Source organism: Phocoena sinus, chromosome 1 (assembly GCF_008692025.1).
Source record: "Phocoena sinus isolate mPhoSin1 chromosome 1, mPhoSin1.pri, whole genome shotgun sequence".
Lineage (NCBI taxonomy): Eukaryota > Metazoa > Chordata > Mammalia > Artiodactyla > Phocoenidae > Phocoena > Phocoena sinus.
The window spans coordinates 107,239,553-107,264,651 of NC_045763.1; the positions used below are offsets into that span (position 1 = coordinate 107,239,553).

General features: G+C 38.3%; 1 protein-coding gene across 2 annotated transcripts in view; it reads right to left on the bottom strand.

The window, feature by feature from the left end:
• Window positions 1-25,099, bottom strand: part of NOTCH2 (notch receptor 2) — a 176,553-nt gene that overhangs the window by 118,575 nt on the left and 32,879 nt on the right. For both annotated transcript variants that reach the window (XM_032627827.1, XM_032627818.1), the window contains exon 2: window positions 5,342-5,423. In XM_032627827.1, coding sequence (XP_032483718.1) covers window positions 5,342-5,423 — 82 coding nt within the window. The remainder of the gene's footprint in view (window positions 1-5,341; window positions 5,424-25,099) is intronic.

The window sequence follows — 25,099 nt, forward strand, 5'->3', positions numbered from 1 at the left end:
AACCATACAGGAGCCTGGCACAAAAAAAAAAAATCAGCAGTACTAATTTTATCTTTTTTAAAAATTTGGATATTTTTAATCATAATTTTTGCATTAATTTTGATTTTTGAACTATTGCCTTAAATTTATCTCAACTGAAGGAACCTTGCTGGCAGAACCAGTTTCAGCAGAAAAAGAGAAAGTGATTTAACAGTTGATATTTTTCCCAGTGCATTTCTTTGATCTGATACTGCCCCTGAACAGCACTCACCAACAAGGTGAGTGAAAGGGGAAAATGCTGAGTCAGTCATGACTTTTGAAAATGCCTTTCTAGGGCAGTATGGCCACAACACAAACACTGATAACGCATCCTCTACTATAAGCAAGGCTCTGGAAGATTCTGAGTATCTCTATTCTCTCGCAACTATACAGAAACTTATCAAGAGGACAAAGAAGGCGATGGCTCCAGTTTTCTTCGATGGCTTTTGGAGGCCTGGACCACCAACACTACTCTCTAATCCTGGCAAGGAAAATTGTTAGTTGTTAAAGTTTAACGTTTCTTATACCTAATAGATAAATTTTAGGTAAAATGTGACACAGTTATATTTTATAACATTTTCTATTTATAATAATTTACTTTAAGGGCTTCCCTGATGGCACACTGGTTGAGAGTCCGCCTGCCGATGCAGGGGACAAGGGTTCGTGCCCCTGTCCGGGAGGATCCCACATGCCGCGGAGCGGCTGGGCCCGTGAGCCATGGCCGCTGAGCATGCGCGTCCGGAGCCTGTGCTCCGCAGTGGGAGAGAGAGGCCACAACAGTGAGAGGTCCGCGTACCGCAAAAAAAAAAAAAAATGTAGTTTCTAGTTAGATACGTTGGCAAAAAGTAGATTCTCAAATGCAATCACCCATCCACAGGAGCCTATATAGCTCATGCTGACTTTCCATTGTTGAACAAATATTGTGCTAGTTACCTCCCAAGTGGTATGTAGAAAACTTTGAAAGACTCCTTTAAGATTATAATTCTTACCATTAAAAGTAATGGCAGAGTAACTTAGATCAACTCACCCGTTCATAATAGTTATAAACTCCAGACAAAATGTTAAAGGTACCAGAGAGCAATTAAAGCGGGCAGAAATTAGAAGGGATACGAGCCTCGAAGCATAAAACAAACTACGTATATGAAACAGGCATTTATACACCTTTTTCCCTGAAGAGTATTCCCCAATTCATGAAGCACAAGAGAAACAGAAAGCAAGCAGAGAATGCAAGTCTTACTGAGCTAAAGAGTCAAAGGTGTCTAGAATTGTCAAAGTAGCTGAAATTTGAGGAGGAGAAATCCTGGAAAAAACAGAACCACGGAGGAGGTAGCCCGAAAATACGTAATATAACTCCACCACAAGATGATATTTAGGAACACAATGGAAAGCAAGAGCTGCAAGGCTGAAAAGCTGAGCATGGTTCCAGGGAGTCAGAGGTTTTACTTTAAATCCTACCAAATTAGAGGGGCTTGGGATACACCCCAGAATATGGTAAAAACCTCATGCTTTTCACTGAACCCACTGAGGGGTCATATCTTGGGAGTAAGGATTATATCTAAAGCCCAAGTCTAGACCAAGATGCACCACCAGACTAAAAGCATAACAGACCCCCCATAGCACAGCCCAAATAGCATTAAGGTGATCTTCCAGTAACATTCTTTAGTAGAAGATAAAGTTTAAAATGCATCACTCACAATGTCCAGAAAACAATAAAAACTACCATAAACATGAAGTAAAGGGAAACTGTACCCACAGTCGAGTTAAAGAGCTGTTTATGGAAACATGTCCAAAGACAACCCAGATGTTAAAGAACTGGCAAACAAGGACTTTAAATAACTATGATAAATGCGTCCTTAAAAATACACATTTTGTGAATTATACAAATCATAACCTCACCCACCCCCAACATTCTAGTGAACTTGAGTTGCCCACGATTTTTAATCAAAGTGGGATTTGGAGTGGTTTATATTTGAAAGCCTGAGAAAACAACTTGAAAGTGATTAATGACAGCCAAATTTAATTATATATTTACACCTCCCAGTAGGACAAGCGAGAGAATGAAATGCTTTATCTCTCTGTAGTGAGAGGGCTTTATTAAGATATGACAACAACTATTTAGGAGCAATAATTGAGTTTTATGCAAGATTACACCGTTTCTCCTTGTCTGGCTCCCAATCTAATCACAGACTGATAGAGTACTTAGATTCTTAACAGTTAGAAAAAACAGTTGAGCTGTGTACAAAACGAACCTTTAAAAGTACTTACCCTCATCTGTCAATGTGATCTTATCAAGGATTTCTACAACTTCCATAAACAACAATTATAATTTAGCTGAATCAATAACATTATGCTCTTTAAAGAGACAGTCAGATACCTTCTACTTTAAAACATTTTCCATTAACTCCTACCCACCCACCCCAGTAAAAAAAAATTTGGCCTCAGCTTTCTTTTCCTAATCCACTAAGCAAAATCTCACGGATAAAAAGACAATCATAGGTCCTGCATATCTGATGTAATTTTTATAAACCTTCTAAGTGTTCTAATATTTATTAACATTTTGTGAAAACAGTGTTTACTGAGCAAGCTGGAGTAACTTCTTTCCCCAGGGAAAAAAAGCAAAGCTGGTGAAGATATACTGAAGGGTCTGCTAAATAAAAGGTACTTTTACTTAAATTTTTCTTAACGTTCTGTGGAGGTTGGCTGGCATGGCACCGTAGGACGACTGATTTGGCTTCCCTGATATTGTTCTTGCTTTTCCTGTGTCCACTTATGTAGACACTGATACTCCTGAAGATGCTAACATTACTTTTATTGAAGTAGAGAAACATTCTCTTTTTACAAGGTTTGTTGTTCCCATCAGTCTCCCGAAAAGATGGCCTTGCCCATTTTATTCCCTTACTCTCCTTTTCTCTAGAAGCTTGTTTCCCTCACAACAGGGTTGGAAGACATCTGAGGGATGTCCAGGACTAAATCCAGAACTATATCCATAAGCAACCCACCCCATCAATAATTAACAAGTATCCAGGGACAGAATTCAGGCAGCTCCATTTTTGTCAATCACAAAGTGAGTTCCCTGTTTCCTAGCAATGCTTCTTCCAAAAACTAGGGTCAACTTTGTCTCTCTCACCTTGGTTGCAGAGTCTGAGACTAACAGCTCACAAATCTGTTTTCTCCCCGAAATGTCCCTTAGTGTCCATTCCTGGTAAGTGCTCAGAGATTGGTCTCCTCTACAGCCCTCTTTCCCCATGTCAGACCACAAATATGTAGGCCAACACTTAGAACGTATTTGAAATTCTCCCTACATAAGTCACCAAGTTGAATTATCTCTAAATAGAACTAAATTGCCTCTCTGTATAGTACTACCATCCTGAATGCTACACGAAGCCAACAAAATTCTCAGAGGAAAGGACAGTTTCTACTTATTTAAGACAAACAGATTTAAAGACATGTGAATGATATCTACTGAGCACTTTCGGTTCAAGAAACATATCGTTGAGCGCTAGCTTCATACCAGGCGCTGTACTAGGCATTAACTGTGCAAAAGCACACAAGACCAGGACTTCACACTCTACTGGGAGAAACCAACACATCAACAAATGATCATAGTATAATGGGTTAACTACCACGAGAGAGATAAATAATAGAATAAAGCAAGTAACTAAGACACCAGATGCCAAAGAGATTAACAAGATTTCAGTGGCCAATTCTAAGGTACTAAGTTCCTTTCCTTATTATCTCCAGTTATGTTTCCATTCTTAGAAGAGACTACATCACATGTTTTTGGTTGGATTTTTTTTCCCAGCTAGAAAAACTAAGTGAACAGCCCATAATCAGTTACATAAAAAATTTCACTTCCAATGTTATATTTATTCCAATCCAAACAACCTATTGTTAAGCTTTACTGTCATCACAGCTTAAAATATTTTCACTTTGGTGAAGAAAATTTTTTCTGACTTGGAAAATTCTTGTTCATAACATTAAAGAACTTAGATCCTGTCGTCAGAAGACTTGATTGGAAAAATGTCATTATCATAGTTATGTTTTTCAGTTAAATATCCAGAAAAGAAACAAACCCATGTTGGATAAACTCACTTCAAATGCTTATCAAGGGCTTCCCTGGTGGCACAGTGGTTAAGAATCTGCCTGCCAATTCAGGGGACACAGGTTTGAGCCCTGTGTCTGGGAAGATCACACATTCCGCGGAGCAACTAAGCCCGTGCACCACAACTACTGAGCCTGCGCTCTAGAGCCCGCGAGCCACAACTACTGAGCCTACATGCTACAACTACTGAAGCCCACGTGCTACAAGTACTGAAGCCCACGTGCCTAGAGCCTGTGCTCCACAAGAGAAGCCCCCGCACCGCAACGAAAAGTAGCCCCTCCTCGCCGCAACTAGAGAAAGCCTGTACGCAGCAACGAAGACCCAATGCAGCCCAAAATTAATTAATTAATTAATTTTTTAAAAAATGCTTAGCAAGCAAATACTTCTACCAAAGCAAAGAACAAATATATCCCATAAAAGTGTTAAAGAAGATAAATGTTATATTGCCAAATCTTATTTTCCATTAAAGAAATAGAATGGAAACATGTTCCTATCAAAAATTTTCAATTGAGGTTGAAGAGGGAAAAAAATTATCCATAGGCAACCTAGAGAAGCAATTTATGAGATTACCTCACAGGTTTCCTCAAACAAAAAGTATGGCTACACTAGAGGATGATCAGAGAGAAAGAAAAGGAATGCTCCTGAGGACTAGTCTAAACCCCCAGTCCTATCTACTCCTCATCCTTATTCTTTTAAACCTATATAATGACGTTCAGCCACAGCCCCTGCTCCCCACCCCATCCCTACAAGCATGTGTGCATCTTCTCTCACAGTCTCTCTTTCAGAATTGATTTTGTATATTAGATAAAAGTTTCACATGGATTTACTTAGTATTTCACATAGTATTTACTTACAGTAGGCAGAATTAAAGTTAACATCTATTTGGTTTGACTTTAAAACAAGATCACAGCTAACACGTTGAGAAGCGATTCTGAGGCTTTACCTTAAACTGAAAATGTAAAAGAATGTACTCACTATATTTAACTAGCTACTCACTGAAAGTCTTTTTCATGATGAAAAAGATAAGACAGTAAGTTCTTATTAACCATTTATCTGGCATCCACATCCTTATCCCCCACAAAAACTACATCAGAAAAGTTAGAGAACCAGTAACATTTCACAGAGGTATTAAAAATAGAGCAGTATTACCAAATCTTGTCCAATTTCCTATTGAGGAAAAATAAAATACATAAAGAAGGAAAAAAACAGAGAAAAACTTACTTGCAGTACCCTGTACCATTGTGGTAGGTAACACATATTCCTTCATTTACACAGGGCTCATAGCCGTCCCGACACTGCAATGCTAAAAACAAAAACAAATACACATTAGAAATAAGTCACTAGTCATAACCCTCAGACATCAGAGAAACATCATCCAATCCGGGTCAACATTCATTCCCATATCCAACTTGATTTAGGTTTCCCTTTAGAGTCTTAATCATCTTTTTATCTTCTGGCTCCCGCGGTCATAGAAGTACAGAAGCTCATCCCAAGAGTCTCTTCCCACGATAACTGTTCTGTGGTCCGGAATGATACTCTTAATTCTCTGTGCCTCTATCTCTCTGGCTGTTACATCCTTATTTCCCAATGATACTAAGAAAATTAAAGCTATACTATCCATGATATGCCATGAGCATCTTGGGATTTGGATACTTCAGATGAGCAATGTAAGGATTCATCAATGAATATTTAGGAAGACCTGGGTAGATACTAGGTCACCATGATATTAATGAATTACTTAAGCCTCAGGTGAAGTTTCAAAACAGGCCACTTCAAGAAATAATCAGAAACATCAATAATATTCATTCAACAAACTGCATTTGAGAGCCTAGTGTGTACCAGACACTACATTAGGATCCAGAGGAAAAAGGGGAAATGGAATTCATAGAGAAATGAATAAAACATAATCTCTAACTTTAAGGGGCTCACACAAAGATGGGGAGTAGACTATAAATAGAGATTGTAGAGGAGGGGGGATTAAAGCAAAGAAAATGAGAAGTTCATTTTATATATATAAATAAAACAATAATTCTCAAATTCTTGAACCCTAGTCCCTTTAATAAAGAGGTACTTCATCATGTTAATCCCTCCCAAAAGCAGACTACCCAGAAATAAACAGCAATAGTAGAAACTTTCACTGATTTCAGCCAGAAGAGGAGGAAGGCCACCCAAAGCCTCATTTGCTGGATAATTACAGCACCTTGATTGTTTAGCTTTTAGAGTTGGAATTTTCATCACCAAAATGCTTATCAAGAATACTAATAACAAGTGGAAGGGCAAGACAGAAAGAAACCTTGTCAAACAATAAAAATCAAAATTGAAGTCCATGAACTTTTTCTGGAAGATTATTAAGATCTTCATCTCCTAGGATGGTTCATGTATAAATACCTGAAAGCAAAACCGAGAAGTCTCCACTTTTGAGTTTCCTCTGTGAGTACCACTCTATGAATAAACTGCAATATCAGAGGCTCTAGGTCTGCCCTTCCGGGGCATCAAAATCAGCTTCTTCTCACAGCAGGGCCCAGGCACAAGCTGGGATGTTAGAACAGCTCCTCCATTAACGATTACTGCATAAGAGCCTTCTATATGCCCAGTACTGTTATCAAGTGATGAAACCCTTTGAGAATATGTTTACAAAAATCTCAGCTCTTAAGATAATAATATTTTTAAAAACTAGTGATAACAATAGCAGCTAACACATAGCACTTACTAAATACCAGGTATTGTTCTAAGCCCTTTACACAAACTAATTCAGTCTTCCCAGCAACCCTATGAAGTAGTTAATTTCATTAAACCCGTCCCACAGAAAGGATAAGTGACCCGCCTATTGTCACAACAGTGAGTGAAAGAACCAGAATTTGAACGTAGGGAGTCTGGATCTCATGAGAGAGTCTGTGCTCTTAACTACAGTAATACACTGCTTCCCACCATCTGGCATTTTTCTTCTCAAGATGGGCAAAATAGGTATTATTATACCCACGTATTAGAAAGTGAAGGCCAAGGAGGTTAAGAGGCCTCCTCATGGGGCATTCCTCCATAGCACTAGCTGTGACACTGCTGGGCCTTACTGAGTCCAGCTCCGGCTCCATGACAGCTATTGGTATCACACAAGCAGTCACTAGGCTGCAGCCTGCGCAGGCATATTCAGGAAGAGGGTCATCTTGTTGTCCATATCCCACTTCCCTGTAGGGCTCAAATGCTCCCTCTTCCCACACTGATAAGCCCAATGCAACAACTATAATTAAAACAGTTAATGTCAGGTTATTTCCTCCATACCAAAGTTCTCAAACTGATTTTTTTATTCTCTTTAGACACTTTTATTAGTTTCAGTGAGAACTTCCTGACTTTTTTTCTATTTGCTTTTTTCTTTAAATAGGAAAGGAATGTCCTGCAGGCCCAGAGCAAGCCACAGCTCTGGCCTCCCCCTGCAGGAATCCTGGGGCAGTGGAGGGAGTCAGGAGTCCTGAAACCCTGGCTCTACCACAAACTAGCTGCACTACTGCAAGAAAAGCACAACCTCATGGGGGCTCAATTTCCCAACCTGTAAACCAAACTGGGGTAAACTAAATGCTGCTGAAGGATCCCCTGTGATCCAACAGTGACAACTCCCTCATTAAAAGCAGATGAATGGCATGCCTGGTACCTAGAGAGATCTATCCAGAAGGACAAAAGAAGCCAGCCACCCATGACTCAGAAAGCCATGGGTGCAAGCAAAAAAAAAAAAAAAAAATCACAGTCTGTTCCTATTAAGCATCTCGGAAAATCATTACAGTGACAGGTGCAGAGAAATACAAACAACCTAAAGTCAATATGTGGCAGTCAATCTAGAAAATAACTTCACAGCCTAGCCTTAGTGAACCAATCAAATTCAGGGACCAAAAAGGAGGTAGGCTCACAAGGCTAATAATTAATGCCGTTTGGCTGGTCCGTAGGATCATGCTACCTTGAACCCTTAACATTTACTAAGCCACGGTTCTCAAACTTTAGTGTGTATCAGAATCATCTGGAGGGCTTGCTAAAACACAGAGTGCTGGACTCCACCCCCCGCCACCCCGGTTTCTGAGTGAGTCAGTCTAAAGGGGGCCTGGGAGTGTGCATGCCTAACAAGTTCCCAGGTGATACTGATGCTGCGACTCTGAGGAGCCACACTTGGACACAACTCCTGTACTAAGGCATGGTGGTCCACTTTAAGGAATCCCCTGAGACTATATAATCCACCAGAAGTCCTGGATGATGTAGACGACAATGTATGGCCTGGATGAATAAAAGCAACGACAACCAAGTAAAATTTGAGACTCACAACTTTGCTCAGAGGCTATTTCTAAATGAATACTGTAATTATTTGTCATAAATATAGAAGTTAAAACTTTGATAACTAAAAACCATGACAGTGAGGCTGGGAAAGATCTCATTTCAAAATTCAATTTACTTTTTTTCCAACGTAAAACACTTAAATTTAACAATAAAATTAAAAGCAGCTTTATATGTGTAAAGTAAAAAGTTCCATCATATCAGTTAGACATTAAACTGATGTTTTAATAGACTCAGAGAAACCAGTCACTCACAAAAGGAGTGACTTTTTCCCGAATTTTCATCTTAAGCTACAGAGGTTACTCAATAAATGCTGGCTGATGAATATCAATCTCATATATGTACATGCCCCCTGCCCCCAAAAAGGGCAAAAACAAAAAGAAGCAGTGGATTCCAATTTCATCACTCCATCACTTGGCAATGTGACACAATATCTAGAATATTTCCAATTTTCACACATTTTCTCTACTGCATATTTGGGGACTAGTCTTCCAATACTCAGAAATATACTTACAGACGGAATTCCCCGGAGGTCCAGGGGTTAGCACTCCACACTTTCACTGCCGAGGGCACGGGTTCAATCCCTGGTCGGGGAACTAAGATCCCACAAGCCTCAGGGAGCAGCCAAATTCATTAAAAAAAAAAAAAAAAAAGTACTTACAGAGCATCTACTATGTGAGGTGCAGGCCCTGATGTCAGGGAAACCATGGTTAACAGAATAAAGTCCCCGTCCTCATGAACCTTATTTCTACTAGGGAAAGACAGATAATGAATAAGTAAATTTATTTATTATCTCACAGCGGTAAGTGAGAGATTCTATTGGAAACAGAACCCTGTTATGGGATACAACGTAATCAGGAAGGCTGGAGGTGTAGGGACCTACTTTAGATAAAGTGACTAGGAAAGGCCTCTCTCAGGTGGTTTCCTTTGAGCTAAGACTTAAATGAACAAGAATCATGAAGATATGGGGAAACAGTGATCCCAAGCAGAAGAAACAGCAAGCATAAAGGCCTGGAGATGGAATGAGACTGGTATTCCATGTCTGTATGGCTAGAAATTATTAAACAACAGGGAGGGTAATAGGAAACAGCAAGGAAGGCAGGCAGGGGTTAGATTACGGCTTCTACTCTAAGGGTGAGCATGAACTACTGGGCTGCTCTAAGCAAGGAAGACAACACAACCAGATCTGTGTTTGAAAAAAGTCAAGACTGTTAAATGTTCCAGTGTGTGAAGGCTTTTCTTCCTTTCTTATATAAGCTTATGAAAGTCACCCCATTTCAGACTAGGCCGAAGCCACTCATTTTCTCAGCTCCCCCGCAAATGGTAAGGACTTTATTCTAATCCCATCTAACCTCCCAGAATGACAATGTTACAAGGGTCAGTCCACCACTCGCTAATCTGCAGTGGCTTTCAGTTCTTACTCAGTTTTCAGAACTTATTCTCAGCTTGGCTTCAGAAGAACCAGTTGAGAGGTGGATGCAGTACCTTCAGTAGGTACAGAGCCAAGCGTGGCACTTTTTCTTCCAGGGACGAGTCATTCCTTCCTTCTTCCAGTCGAAGCCCTCACCCTGGCCTTCAAGATCGCAGCCTACATTATGCGCCCAGCATTTCACCTCGAACTGCTTTGAATGCAGCCTCTTGCTTGAACAGACCATTGTGAACTCAGTTCCTTGCCTCCACTAGTATCTCAGCTTCCTCTGATTGCCACTTCCCCTTTACTATCTAAATTCTGCTCCTTCCTCCCAGGCCCAGCTCACCTTCTGCCTGGCCCACAAAGCTTCCCCTGGACGGTTCTGTCCTCACAGGCCAACCCCTACCCTTGTAACACTCATAACTCACAATTTAGCATTTAATTCTGTATTGTCTCCTAACTCTCTCGGCTTTTACACTTTTAAGTTCCTAGATGATAGAAACTATTTCTTCTCTTCTGTATATTTGAGGCAATATAGTTTAGTGATTGAAAGCATAAATGCTGAAATCAGGATCTCAGTTGGAATTCCAGCCCCACCGTTTACTGTCTATCTCTGTATCCTCTTTGTACTTTCATTTCTTCATGTACAAAATAATCTCTCTCAGAGCCCTGGCAAGAATGAACCAAATTAATACATTTAAAGAGCCTAGAACAATGCCTGACACAGAGTAAGAGCCCTAAAAGGACTGCTCACATAGTAGGTACTTAAATTCTTTGTAATTGATTCCATGATAAATGGTGGCTTTAGAGGAACTTGTTATATCAATCAAACCCCAGTTTAACAAACTGAGAAATCTGGAAAAATAGAAGAGCCCTAAGCAATTTAGGACATATCAATAAATGGAATAAATTCTTCCCAGTTGCCACCAATAAAGGTCTAGTAAAAGAGATCCTGAACTACTACAAAAAAAGTCACTCACTGCTCAAAAAAAAAAAAAAAAGGTATAGCACGGCAAGCACAGGGAGAAGTGATTCATGAAAGGTAAAATAACACGATATAAGAGCAAAAATGTCATTCAGTTTTAACATGGTGCTTTTACTACTTGTTGAACGACTACTCTGAGTATGGCCCTCTACTAAGCACTGCATGAAAAGCAAACAGGGACAAAACAAACAATTCCTATTCTCATGGTGCACACAATCTAGGGAAGTTAGGAATAGGGACAGACAGAAAATGACCTACCCAAATGACTCTAAGATAAATAGGAGTAAAATAAAAATTGTTTTTACTGTATACCTTTAGCAGACCCTCTCAATATCAATTTCAGAATCACTCCAGAAAGAACCTTTAAGAAATACAACACAAACCTTTGTTGTTTAGCAGTAAGTATAACTCAGTCCAGACAAGGTTCTAGTAAAGTTTATCAGCCTCATTTGTATATAAATACTGCAAACAACAGAATAAACTGTCATTGATTTTTACCAGTTCCAGTGCCTAAGGAATTTGCCCATTTAGGGACAGGCCCAAGATCTCCAGACTTAATGGAATTGTCCTTAAAACTTCCTCTAGGCATTTACCTAGGTTTTCCACGGCTTTTCAGTATCATGCCAGCTACATATCACTGGTTTAAAAGCCTCCCTTTGTTTTAGGAATCTCTAACATGAGTAATTAAGTCTGCACCCCAGCCGGTGTAATCTGAGCAGCCTTCAAACGTGTTTCACTTGTTGCATTAACATGTAATCGTTTCAAATTGGCATTACTTGTTGCTTTGCAGCCTCTTCAAATAAGCCTCAGTTGTCTATCTCACATGATTTTTTTCATATCCTGCTCCCTCTGTCTGCAGGATGGCATCTGTTTGCGCTTTTACGTCCCCTGATGACTCAAAAGACATTTTAATGCCTTGAATGGCTGGGGTTCCTAAAATATGTGAAGAGGAGGCATAGAGGGCCCCTTTAATCTTCTTTTCAACGTTTATGCAAATTTCAAGTAGCAGCATTTGAGAAAGATGAAGTCTGAGTTTATGCCCTAGGACCTTGGCTGTGGCTGGCTGCTATTGCTTCAGGCACATGGTGCTGGAAGAGGCTCAGTAAAATGAACAAAGCAAAGTTTTCTAAAATGACTGCTTGCATTATTACCAAAAATAGGAGAATTGAGGGCAGACAGGGAGACATCAGGGATTTGCAATAAGTCTCGCAGCACCCTGCAATTTCAAACAACAAAGCTTTCGCTAAATTTTTTATTCCATTTTTTGGGATTAAGCCATGGGAAAAAAAAAAAAAATCCAAACAAACAGAAGAAGTGCAGAAGCTTCAAATCCCAAGTAGTACATTTAAAGAAAAACAAAATGGAGAAACATCTGTCTTCCTCCTTGAAATCTGCCTTGATTAAAAGGCACATAAATGAAACAAGGGAGATATTAATTTTATTTTCCTGATAGCGTTCCGAGGATTTCTATGCCCCTTAAAGGTATCATCTAATAGAACATTTGTTTTCTACTTAAGAGATGATAATACCAGACCCACAGAAATTAAGGCTTAAGCTATAAGATTCATAGCAAAATATTACTACTTTTCAAAAGCAGGAATGCCTTGATTTAAGGAAATATAACCAACAAAAAACTGAATTTACAAATAACATAAGGGTATTTTTTTAATTATTAATAGCATTTTTAGTTTTATAAAGATATTCATCCCAGTGAGTTGGTGAATCCATAGTAATCTTTCATTTTAAAAATTCCAATTTTTGTCCTATTTTATAATGTTGGATTTATTGCAAAAAACAAAATTTGGTACATTTGCTGTACTATGTTAACATGTAATATGCACTGTGTTTTTCTCTTTTTCTTTTATTTTGCTGTATTTTTAAAGACTGCAGAAAAAAATTACTTATGAGTTAAATTTTAATTTCTTAGTTTTGGGGATGAAAATGGACTTCCTCTTCCATATGAAATGCAAGATATGAAAAATACACATATACTTATAAATCACGTGACCAATTTGTTAATAATCATCTCTACACACACATTCTTCCACCTGGAAAATACTTCCCCTCCCTTTCTTCCTTCTCCATCTTGCTAACTCCTACTTATATTTCAATTCACGAATAAAGCATTACCTTCCTTAAGAAGCCCTCAGAGACCCTCCAGTCTGATTTACATGTCCCTCCTTGTACTCCCCTTACATCTTGGGCAGATGCATTATAAATACAGGCTCACCAATTTCTCTCTACCTCTGAGCAAATTCCCTAAAGGCAGTGACCATGATTGGCTCATCTTTGTATAACCAGGACCTAGAACAGTGCCTGGAACGCAGCAGGTATACTCAATATTCATAAAATATTCAATGAACTAACTATCTCTAATTTTGACAAAACCCTTTAACAAACTCAACAATCGGTTTATGTGTTTAAAATATTCCAAGGTTCCAATTTTAATAAGCATGGGGATACCCAAATGTGACTGTGCCTAGTAATTCTGATTTCATACTGTGTAAGGAGTAGAAAAGTAAAATATGGAGGAAAAAATGGTGCAAATTTCCTGGCCTTTAACAGGGATGAAAAGTGGAGAAAGTGGAACCATACTTTTTAATCTTCACAAACCTAAAACATCTTTGGAAGTTCCTATCTTAAAATTTGCATGAATAAAGAAACACCCTCCCCCATGAATCTTAAGCCATGTGTATTATGGTAAGGATTGCTTTGGATAGTATAGTCATTTTCACAATGTTGATTCTTCCAATCCAAGAACATGGTATATCTCTCCATCTTGCTTGTATCATCTTTAATTTCTTTCATCAGTGTCTTAGAGTGATAGTATGCTTTTATTCTACAGTACCATTTTCCCCATGGGTAGATACACTGATACACATCCACAAAACAATAAGCACCAATATGGTCCAAAATAGCTCCAATGTATTTCTTCACTGTAAGTATCTAACCCTTTGTAAAATGACACTGACCAAAATAGTTACAAGGTTTTCATGTCCAAAAGGGTCAGGATCTTAGTGTAATAAAACCCAACAGAGAGTAAGAAGTTATATCATATTTGGAGTTAAATTATTCTCCACACAAAGAACTATATATTTCTGTACTACTTAGTGGTCATAAAAGGCCAGTCTGAGGTATTATTCCATTGTCTTATATCTTCTATTATCTGTTCTGTTCTATGGTCTCTATCTGTTCTCTTATCAGAGACAAACTCTGCCTGTCACCAATTTCCTGTGCTTTTAGTAAACACTCCCTTTGTAAAATTTTTAAAAGACTATTTTGTTAAGCACAGCTCCATTTTTCAAAAAACCCTTAATTTCAAATACATGCTTTTAAGTACCCTTGCTGGAAAAGAATTTTATAAATATATATAATTTTCTTGATACCCACCCAAAAGAAACAAAGTGTTCTTTTAGCTTAAATTGTTCAGAATGCTTTCTAAATGGAGTAGACAATTTCTACTGTTTGTTAATTTAGAGGTAGACCCTAAAAAGAAAGAATAAGGGACGAAATTATGTCGAAAGTGAAAATGGAAAAATCTAAATTGTTATATGTTATTATATAAAATCATGGAAACTTCCCAAAACCAAATGGGGAAAACCCAGGGAACAACTTCAGATTTCCCCACAGGCATCCTTCCCCACAGGAAGGATTTTTTAAAATCGTTGGTTGGTAGCAGTAAATGTTACTCCCAAGAATCAAGTCACTGGAACACCATAATCAGTGTATTACGCTAATGGATGATAGAAGGTCTGAATATTTTTTGTTGTTATTTTTGCAGTACGCGGGCCTCTCACTGTTGTGGCCTCTCCTGCTGCAGAGCACAGGCTCTGGACGCGCAGGCTCAGCGGCCATGGCTCACGGGCCCAGCCGCTCCGAGGCATGCGGGATCCTCCCGGACCGGGGCACGAAACCGCGTCCCCTGCATCAGCAGGCAGACCCGCAACCACTGCGCCACCAGGGAAGCCCGGTCTGAATCTTTATACAAAGTCGCACTAAATGTTCTGAAGTCAGGGTTTGCACAGGCTAAGTTCCTAACATTTGGGTCATTTCTATATTATTATCTGGGTCACTGAGGTTCTATATCTTCAGCCAGAAGTAAACCCTATTCACCTGTGGACAATATTCAATTCAAACTTCCTTCACACATCACTGAGAACTGTCTAAACCCAAGAGCTCAAAAGGTTCTAAACTGTAGGCTCATACCCAGAATATCCCAGATAAGCAGAGAAACCAGCACTGTGAGGAAAATACCTAAATCTGGAGATGGTAAATGCATATCGTTCCCATTTCCAGAGAACATGCCTGGGGCAACAACCTTGGAACAGGAGAAGGTAACAGAAGGAAAATAATCTTTATTAAATATCAAGGGTAAAAGAAAACATGAAATACAGCCCCAAACTTCCATTTCTATGTAGTTTTGTTTTCAATCCCTCCCTTCTTTTGTTTCTTCAAACACAAATCTATGCCAACTCATGTAAACAAAACTTTGGCCCCATGGTCAACAGAAAAGAATAATAATAATGCATGTTTAAAAATATTTGATGAAGAGCTGATAATTTCAATGTTCAATCAATCCCCCTGAAAAACCCTAGTCCTCTAACTCCATAAAACTTTCAACTACTCGCATTCTTTCTTTACTGTGCATGTAAGCAAGAATTTATCTCTAAGACTACTTAGACTTCTGTGGAGTTAACACCAGTCATTTGAATAAAAACAGCCCAGCACACTCACAGTCACAATTTGGCCTGCAAATGCTCATGTCCATTCTTGCTCACCTAACTGTTGCTGGATGAGCCAAGAAAGACAGCAAACAGAAAATCTTGTGTACAGGCTTATCTCATTTTACTGCATTTTGCTTTATTGCATTTTTACAAATTAAAGGTTTGTGGTAACCATGCATGGAACCAATCTGTCATGCCATTTTTCTAATGGCTATTCCTCACTTCATGTCTCTGTGTCACATTTTGGTAAGTTTCACAAAATTTCAAATTTTTTCATTATCATTGTATTTGTTATGATAAGCTGTGATCAGTGATTATTGATGTTTCTACTTTAATTGTTTTGGGGTGCCATGAACTCTGTCCGTGTAAGACAGTGAACTTAATAAATGTGTGTGTTCTGACCACTTCCCCAACCAGCTATTCTCCTATCTTTCTCCCTCTCCTCAGGCTTCTATAGTCCCTGAGACACAACAAAAGTGAAATTAGGTCAGTTAATAACTCTGCAATGACCTCTAAGTGCTCAAGTGAAAGGAAGGGTCACACGTCTCTCACTTTATATCAAAAGCTAAAAATGATTAAGCTTAGTGAGGAAGGCATGTTGAAAGCCAAGATAGGCTGAAAGCTGGGCCTCCTGCACCAAACACTTAGCCAAGTTGTGAATGCAAAAGAAAAGTTTTTGAAGGAAATTAAAAGTGCTTCTCCAGTGAACACACAAATAATAAGAAAGTGTAACAGCCTTATTGCTGATATGGAGAAAGTTTCAGTGGTCTGGATAGAAGAACAAACCAGCCACGATATTCCCTTAAGTCAAACCTAATCCAGAGCAAGGCTCCAGCTCTCTTCATTTCTGTGAAGGCTGAGAGAAGTGATGAAGCTGCAGAAGAAAAGTTTGACGCTAGCAGAGGCTGGTTTAAGGAAAGGTTTAAGGAGAGAAGTCATCTCCTTAACATAAAAGCAGAAGGTGAAACAGCAAGTGCTGAGCAGAAGTTGCAAGCAACTTATCCAGAAGACTTAGCTAAGATAATTAATGAAGGTGCTACACTAAACAACAGGTTTTCAGTATAGATGAAACATCCCTGTATTGGAAGAAGATGCCATCTAGGACTTTCATAGCTAGAGAGAAGTCAAAGCCTGGCTTCAGAGCTTCAAAAAACAGGCTCTTTTGTTAGGGGTTAATATAGCTGGTAACTTTAAGTTGAAGCCAATGCTTATTTACTGAATACTACTCGAAAAATCCTAGAGCCCTTAAGAATTATGCTAAATCTACTCTGCCTGTGCTCCATAAATGGACCGACACAGCCTAGGTAAGAGTACACCCATTTACAACATGGCTTACTGAATGTTCTAAGCCCATCGTTGAGACCTACTACTCAGAAAAATAGAGTCCTTTCAAAATATTACTGCTCAATAACAGTGCATCTAGTTACCCAAGAGCTCTGATGGACATGTGCTATGAGATTAATGTTGTTTTCATTGCTACTAACACAACATCCTTTCTGCAGCCCATGGATCAATAAGTAATTTTGACTTTCAAGTCTTATTATTTAAAAAATACATTTTGTAAGGCTATAGCTGCCATAGAGATTTCTCTGATGGATCTGGGCAAGGAAATTGAAAACCTCCTAGAAAGGATTCACCATTCTAAATATTACTGAGCTCATTTGTGATTCGTGGTAAGAGGTCAAAGTATCAGCATTAAAAGGAGCTTGGAAGAAGTTGATTCAAACCCTCTTGGATGACTTTGAGGGGTACAAGACTTCAGTGGAAGTTCTGCACTCCAGGAGGCTAGCACCAGCCCCAAAGCCCCCTCAAGCCAAACAGTCAATTGCATGGGAAGCCTACCCTTCCCTCCAGCTGGCCCACAGCTACTGCGTGAGACATGGCCTTGCAGTCAACCAGGCCAGGGATCAGCCCCACTTATCAGCATGCACACAGGAGTTATCCCTGCCACAACAGTAGGGTGCACAGAGCCCACATAGGAGATACCCCCAGAACATACAGCTCTGGTAATCAGAATGGTGCATGTTGCTGGGCCTTATCACACATCCCTTACATGAGGCCACTTCTCCAATAACAGGAAACATAACCGACTTACCTAACACATAGAAATAAACATGGAGAATTGGGTAAAATGAGGAGATGGAGGATATGTTCCAAAGGATGGAACAAGACAAAATCTCAGTAAAAGAACTAAACAAAGTGGAGATAAGCAATCTCCCCAATAAAGAGTTCAAGGTAATGATCATAAAGATGCTCAACAAGCTCAGGAGAAGAATGGATGAACACAGTGAGAATTTTACCAAAGAGTTACAAAATATAAAGAAGAACCAAACAGAGCTGAAGAATACAATAACTGAAATTAAAAAATACAATAGAAGGAATCAACAGTGGATTAGATGATACAGAAGAACAGATCAACAATCTGAAAGACAGAGTAGTGGAAATCACTGAAGCTAAACAGAAAAAAAGGAAAACAACTTTTAAAAATGAGGACCATTTAAGAGACCTCTGGGACAATATCAAGAATACTGATTTTGCATGACAGGGGTCCCAGAAGAAACAGAGAGAGAGAAAGGAGCAGAGAACTTATTTGAAGATTAATAGCTGAAAACTTCCCTAAACTGGGGGTGGAAACAGACATCCAAGTCCAGGAAGCAAAGAGAGTCCCAAACAAAATGAACCCAAAGAGGTCCACACGAAGGGACACGATAATTAAAATGGCAAAAATTAAAAATAAAGACAGAATCTTAAAAGCAGGAAGAAAAAAGTACAAGGAAACTCCCATAATACTATCAGCTGACTTTTCATCAGAAACTTTACAGGCCAGAAGAGAGTGGCACAATATATTCAAAGTGATAAAAGGGAAAAACCTACAACAAAGAACAGTCTATCCAAAAAGTTTATCACTCAGAGTTGAAGGAGAGATAAAAAGAGTTTTACAGACAAGCAAAAGCTGAAAGAGTTCAGCACCACTAAACAGGCTTTACAAGAAATGTTAAAGGGACTTCTTTAAGCAGAAAAAAAGGCCACAACTAGAAATACGAAAATTATGTAAGAAAAAATCTCACTGGTAAAGGTAAAAATACAGTAAAGGTAGTAGATCAACCACTTATAAAGCTAATAGGAAGTTTAAAAGACAAAAGTAGTGAAATATATAGATGTTTATGTTGTTATATATGAGACTCAGGGTAACCACAAACCAAAAATCTGTGATACACAAACAAAAGAGAAAGGAATCCAAATACAACACAAGAGATAGCCATCAAATCACAAGCGAAGAGAGCAAAAGAAGAAAAAAAAACAACAAAGAAATAAAAAAAAAACAGAAAACAATTAACAAAATGGCAATAAGTACATATCTATCAATAATTACTTTAAATGTAAATAGACTAAATATTCTAATCAAAAGACAGAGAGTGGCTGAATGGACCAAAAACAAGACCCATATATATGCTGCCTACAAGAGATTCACTTCAGATCTAAAGACACACAGAGACTGAAGGTGAGAGAATGGAAAAACGTATTCCATACAAATATAAATGAAAAGAAAGCTAGGGTAGCAATACTTATATCAGACAAAATAGACTTTAAAACAAAGACTGTAACGAGACAAAGAAGGACATTACATGATGACAAAAGGATTGATCTAAGAAGAAGGTATAACAATTGTAAATTTATATGCACCCAGCATAGAAGCACCTAAATACATAAAGCAAATAGTAACAAACTTAATGGGAGAAATTGACGGTAACACAATGATAGGGGACTTTTAACATCCCACTTACATCAATGCACAGATCACTGAGAGAGAAAATCAATTAGGAAACACTGGCCTTAAATGACACATTAGACCAAATGGATTTAATAGATATATACAGAACACTTCATCCAAAAAAAACAGGAGAATACTCATTCTTTTCAAGTGCCCATGAAACATTCTCCAAGATAGATCACATGCTAGGCCACAAAACAAGTCTCAATAAATTTAAGAAGACTGAAATCATATCAAGCATCTTTTCCAACCACAACAGTATGAGACTAGAAATCAATTACAAGAAAAAAACTGCCAAAAAAAACCCATACACACATGGAGTCTAAACAACGAGCTACTAAATAATCAATTGAAAAAAACAAAAAATACCTAGAGGGCTCCCCTGGTGGCACAGTGGTTGAGACTCCACCTGCCGATGCAGGGGACACAGGTTCGCGCCCCGGTCCGGGGAGATCCCACATGCCGCGGAGCAGCTAGGCCTGTGAGCCATGGCTGCTGAGCCTGCGCAACCGGAGCCTGTGCTCCACAATGGGAGAGGCCACAGCAGTGAGAGGCCCACGTACCGCAAAAAAAAAAAATACCTAGAGACAAATGAAAATGGAAACACAACGACCAAAATCTATGGGATACAGCAAAAGCAGTTCTAAAAGGGAAGTTTATAGCAATACCAGTCTACCTCAGAAAACAAGAAAAATCTCAAATAAACAATCTAACCTTACACTGAAAGGAACTAGAAAAAGAAGAATAAACAAAACACAAAGTTAGCTGAAGGAAAGAAATAAAAAAGATCAGAGTGGAAATAAATGAAACAGAGACTAAAAACAATAGAAAAGATCAATGAAACTAAGAGCTGGTTCTTTGAAAAGATAAACAAAATGGATAAATCTTTAGCCAGAGTCATCAAGAAAAAAAGAGAGAGTACTGAAATCAATAAAATCAGAAAAGAAAGAGAACTTACAACAAACACCACAGAAATACAAAGAATCATAAGAGATGACTACAAACAGTTATGTCAGTAAAATGGACAACCTAGGAAAAAAATGGATAAATCCTTAGAAATGGATAATTTCCCAAGATTGAATCAGAAAGAAGTAGAAAATATGAACAGACTCATTATCAGAATTGAAACTGAATCAGTAATTTTAAAACTCCCAACAAACAAAATTGAAGAATAGAAATCATATGATCATCTCAATAGATGCAGAAAAAGCTTTAGACAAAATTCAACATTCATTTATGATAAAAACTCTCAATAAGTGAGTACAGAAGGAACACACCTCAACATAATAAAGGCCTTATATGACCAACCCTCAGCTTAATGGTGAAAAGCTGAAAGTATTTACTCCAAGATTAGGAACAAGACAAGGATGCCCACTCTTGCCACTTTTATTCAACATAGTAGCAGCAGTTCTAGCCACAGCAATCAGACAAGAAAAAGAAATAAAAGGAATTCAAATTGGAAAGCAAGAAGTAAAACTGTCACTGTTTGCAGATGACATGATACTATCTGTAGAAAATCTAAAGATGCTATTTAAAAAAAACTATTAGAATAAATAAATTCAGTAAAGTTGCAGGATGCAAAATACAGAAAACTGTTGCAATTCTATACACTAATAATAATCAGAAAGAGAAATTAAGAAAACTATCTCATTTACAATTGTATCAAAAAGAATAAAATACCAAGGAATAAACCTAAAAGGTAAAAGACCTGTACTGGGAAAACTATATGACATTAATGAAAGGAACTAAAGATGACACAAACAAATGAACAGATATACCATGCTCATGGATTAGAAGAAGCAATGCTGTTTAAATGTCCTAACTACACAAAGCAGTCTAAGATTCAAGACAATCCCTATCAAAATATCAGTGGTATTTTTCACAGAACCAGAAGAAATAATCCTAAAATTTGTATGAAACCTCAAAAGACCCTCAACAGCCAAAGCAATCCTGAGAAAGAACAAAGTGGGAGGTATCATGCTCCCAAACTGAAACTATACTACAAAGCTATAGTAATCAAAACAGTATGACATGGCACAAAAACAGATACATTGATCAATGGAACAGAATAGAGAGCCCAGAAGTAAACCTAGGTTTATATGGCCAATTAATCTACAACAAAGGAGGCAAGAATATACAATAGGGGAAAGACAGCCTCTTCAATAAATGGTGCTGGGAAAAACTAGACAGCTGCATGCAAAAGAATCAAACTGGGCCACTTTCTCACACCATATACAAAAATAAATTCAAAATGGATTAAAGACTTAAATGCAAGACCTGAAACCATGAAACTCCTGGAAGAAAACATAGGCAGTACGATCTTTGATACTGATCTTAGCAATATTTTTTTTGGATCTATCTCTTCAGGCAAGGGAAACAAAAGCAAAAATAAACAAATGGGACTACATCAAACTAAAAAGCTTTTGTACAGCAAAGGAAACTATCAACAAAACAAAAAGGCAGCCTACTGAATGGGAGAAGATATTTGCAAATGATATATCTGATAAGGAGTAAATATCCAAAATGTACAAAGAACTCATATAAATCAACATCAAAAAAACAAACAACCCTAACAAAAATTGGGTCGAGGGCTTCCCTGGTGGCGCAGTGGTTGAGAGTCCGCCTGCCGATGCAGGTGACACAGGTTCGTGCCCCAGTCCGGGAAGATCCCACATGCCGCGGAGCAGCTAGGCCCGTGAACCATGGCCGCTGAGCCTGCGTTTCTGGAGCCTGTGCTCCACAACGCGAGAGGCCACAACGGTGAGAGGCCCGCATACCGCAAAAAAAAAAAAAAAAAAATTGGGCCGAGAATCTGAAGAGACATTTTTCTGAAGAAGACATACGTATGGCCAATAGACACATGAAAAGATGCCCAACATCACTAATCATTAGGGAAATGCAAATCTAAACCACAAGATGTCTCCTCACACCTGTCAGAATGGCTATCATCAAAAAGACAACAAATAACAAGTGCTGGTGTGCATGTTTAGAAAAGGGAACCCTCTTAAAATGTTGATGGGAATATAAATTGGTGCAGCCACTATGGAAAATAATGTGGTGGCTCCTCAAAAAGACTAAAAATAGAATTGCTATATGATTCAGTAATTTCTGGGTATTTACCCAAAGAAAACAAAAACACTAATTTGAAAAGATACATGCACCCCAATGTTCATAGCAGCATTATTAACAATAGCCAAGATATGGAAGCAACCTAAGTGTCTATCAATAGAAGAATGTATAAAGAAGATGTGGTATATATAAACATATAACAGAATATTATTCAGCCATAAAAAAAAAAAAAAACTTTCCATTTGCAACAACATGGATGAATCCAGAGAGCATTATGCTAAGTGAAATAAGTCAGACAGAGAGAGACAAATACCATATGATCTCACTTTATATGTGGAATCTAAAACACAAAACAAAAAAAGCCAAAATGAAAACAGACTCACAGATACAGAGAACAAATGGGTGGTTGCCAGAGGGGAGAGGGTGGGGTGAGGCAAAATAGGTGAAGGGGATTAAGACGTACGAACATCCAGTTATAGAATAAATAAGGCACAGGAATGTAATATAAGGAATACGGTCAATAATACTGTAATAACTTTGTATGGGGCAGATGGTTACTAGACTTATCATGGTGAACATTTCATAATGTATGCAAATGTCAAATCTCTATGTGGTACACCTGAATCTAACATAATATTGTACATCTACTATATTTCAATTTTTAAAAAAAAGACCTCATAGTGGACAAAATAACTGCAGATGTGGTGGAAATAGCAAGAGAACTTTAGTTAGAAGCAGACCCTAAAGATGGCACTGAATTGCTCAATCTCACGATAAAACTTTAATGGATAAGGATACACTTCTCATGGGTGAGCAAAGAAAGTGGTTTCTTGAGATGGAATCTACTCCTAGTGAAGACTGCTGAAATGACAACACAGGATTTAGAATATTTTATTAAACTTAGCTGACAAAGCAGCAGCAGAGGTTGAGAAGACTGACCCCAATTTTGAAAAAAGTTCTACTGTGGGTAAAATGCTATCAAACAGCATTGCACACTACAGAGAAATCATTCACAAAAGTAAGAGTCAATCGATGCAGAAAACTTCACTGTTGTCTTATCTTAAGAAAGTGCCACAGCCCCCCCATCTTCAGCAACCACCACCTGATCAGCCAGCAGCCACCAATCACGAGGCAAGACCCTCCACCAGCAAAAAGATTACCATTTGATGAAGGCTCAAATGATGGTCAGCATTTTTAGCAACAAAGTATTTTTAATTAAGATATGTACATTGTTTTTTTACATATAATGCTATTATACATGTAACAGACTACAATACAGTGTAAACATAACTTTTATATGCACTGGGAAACCAAAAAATTCATGTAACTTGCTTTATTGTGACATTCACTTCATTGCAGTGGTCTGGTACTGAACCCACAATATCTCCAAGGTACACCTATATGTCAGTAAGTGACCATATCGGGAACATATGTATATGTATAACTGATTCACTTTGTTGTAAAGCAGAAACTAGCACACCGTTGTAAAGCAATTATACTCCAATAGAGATGTTAAAAATAATAATAATAAGTGACCATATTGAAATTTGTCTTCCATGTCTTCAAACAAGGGAAGGAAATCTAGGCTTCTCTATTTGCAGCAACACCTGATCTGGCAAAAGTTACATTGCCTTTCACAAAGGTTTTTTTGGTTCTAGAGAGGCCAAAAGACTTCCCTTGTCCCAGTTTCAGTCCAGAGTTCTCAGAAAGAGCAAAAGCAATGATCTAAACTCCAATATATTAGATTAAAATTTGGGGGGTAAATCCAGTAAGGGGTGTTGACTTTCTGGAGCTCAGTGCTTCCCCTACTCTCATAAATGAGTCATAAATTCCTAGAAAAAAATTCTTTAAGCAGATGCCCTGGCCTACCACTCATTTCATCTGCTTTGCTGCCACTCCTCCTGCCTGACAACCCAAGGGAGTTCCAGCAAAAGAGAGACTCTGGACTGGGCCACACCTACACCATGTCTGCTCTACCTAGCTTCAACCCAGCTAAGAGGCCAGGCACAGGGGAAATGCTTGGAAAATGTTTGCCAAGCCAAACTGTTGAAGGGGCAGGCCAGTCGTTTTCTATCTCTTTTAAAGAGAACATAAACAAGTCCTTAATTTCCCACAAAAGAAGACAAAAATAAAATCTGCAAAATGATAGTTTATTCTAGCTTTCTAAGGTCACAGTGACCTGACAGAGGAGATATTTCAATCTCTTTTGTTTATCACTCTTAAAATACTCTCCTCAATAAAAATTCATTCCACTTTGGGGAAATGGGAGTGACACTCATGTTGAACAAGAGGGATTTACAAAGGGAGTTTTACCAGTTATACCACTCCAGGCCCAGTGGGAATGTCCTTCTTACCATCACTTCATCACATTAACAGGATTAAGCCCTCTGGAAAACTGGTATTAAAGCAAGTAACCCTCAGTTCAAGCAAAGGGACAAAGGATTCAGTGAATGTGGTTATTAGTGTATTAGTGTTTGCTGGTGATTAAATAACATCTCTCCTCCTCCCCACCAAAGCACACATCACCTCATCAAAAACATTAAAACCAACACATTGTAATCACGTTGGCATTAAGCCTGAATATAAGTTACCATAGAAAGCTTCAAATACTCTAAGTTTTATATTAAAAACATCAAGTGAATCAAGTATTCTCCCCCTCAATGTAATCTGGCTTTAGAATAGCTAAGTAGAACAAGTTTATAAATTT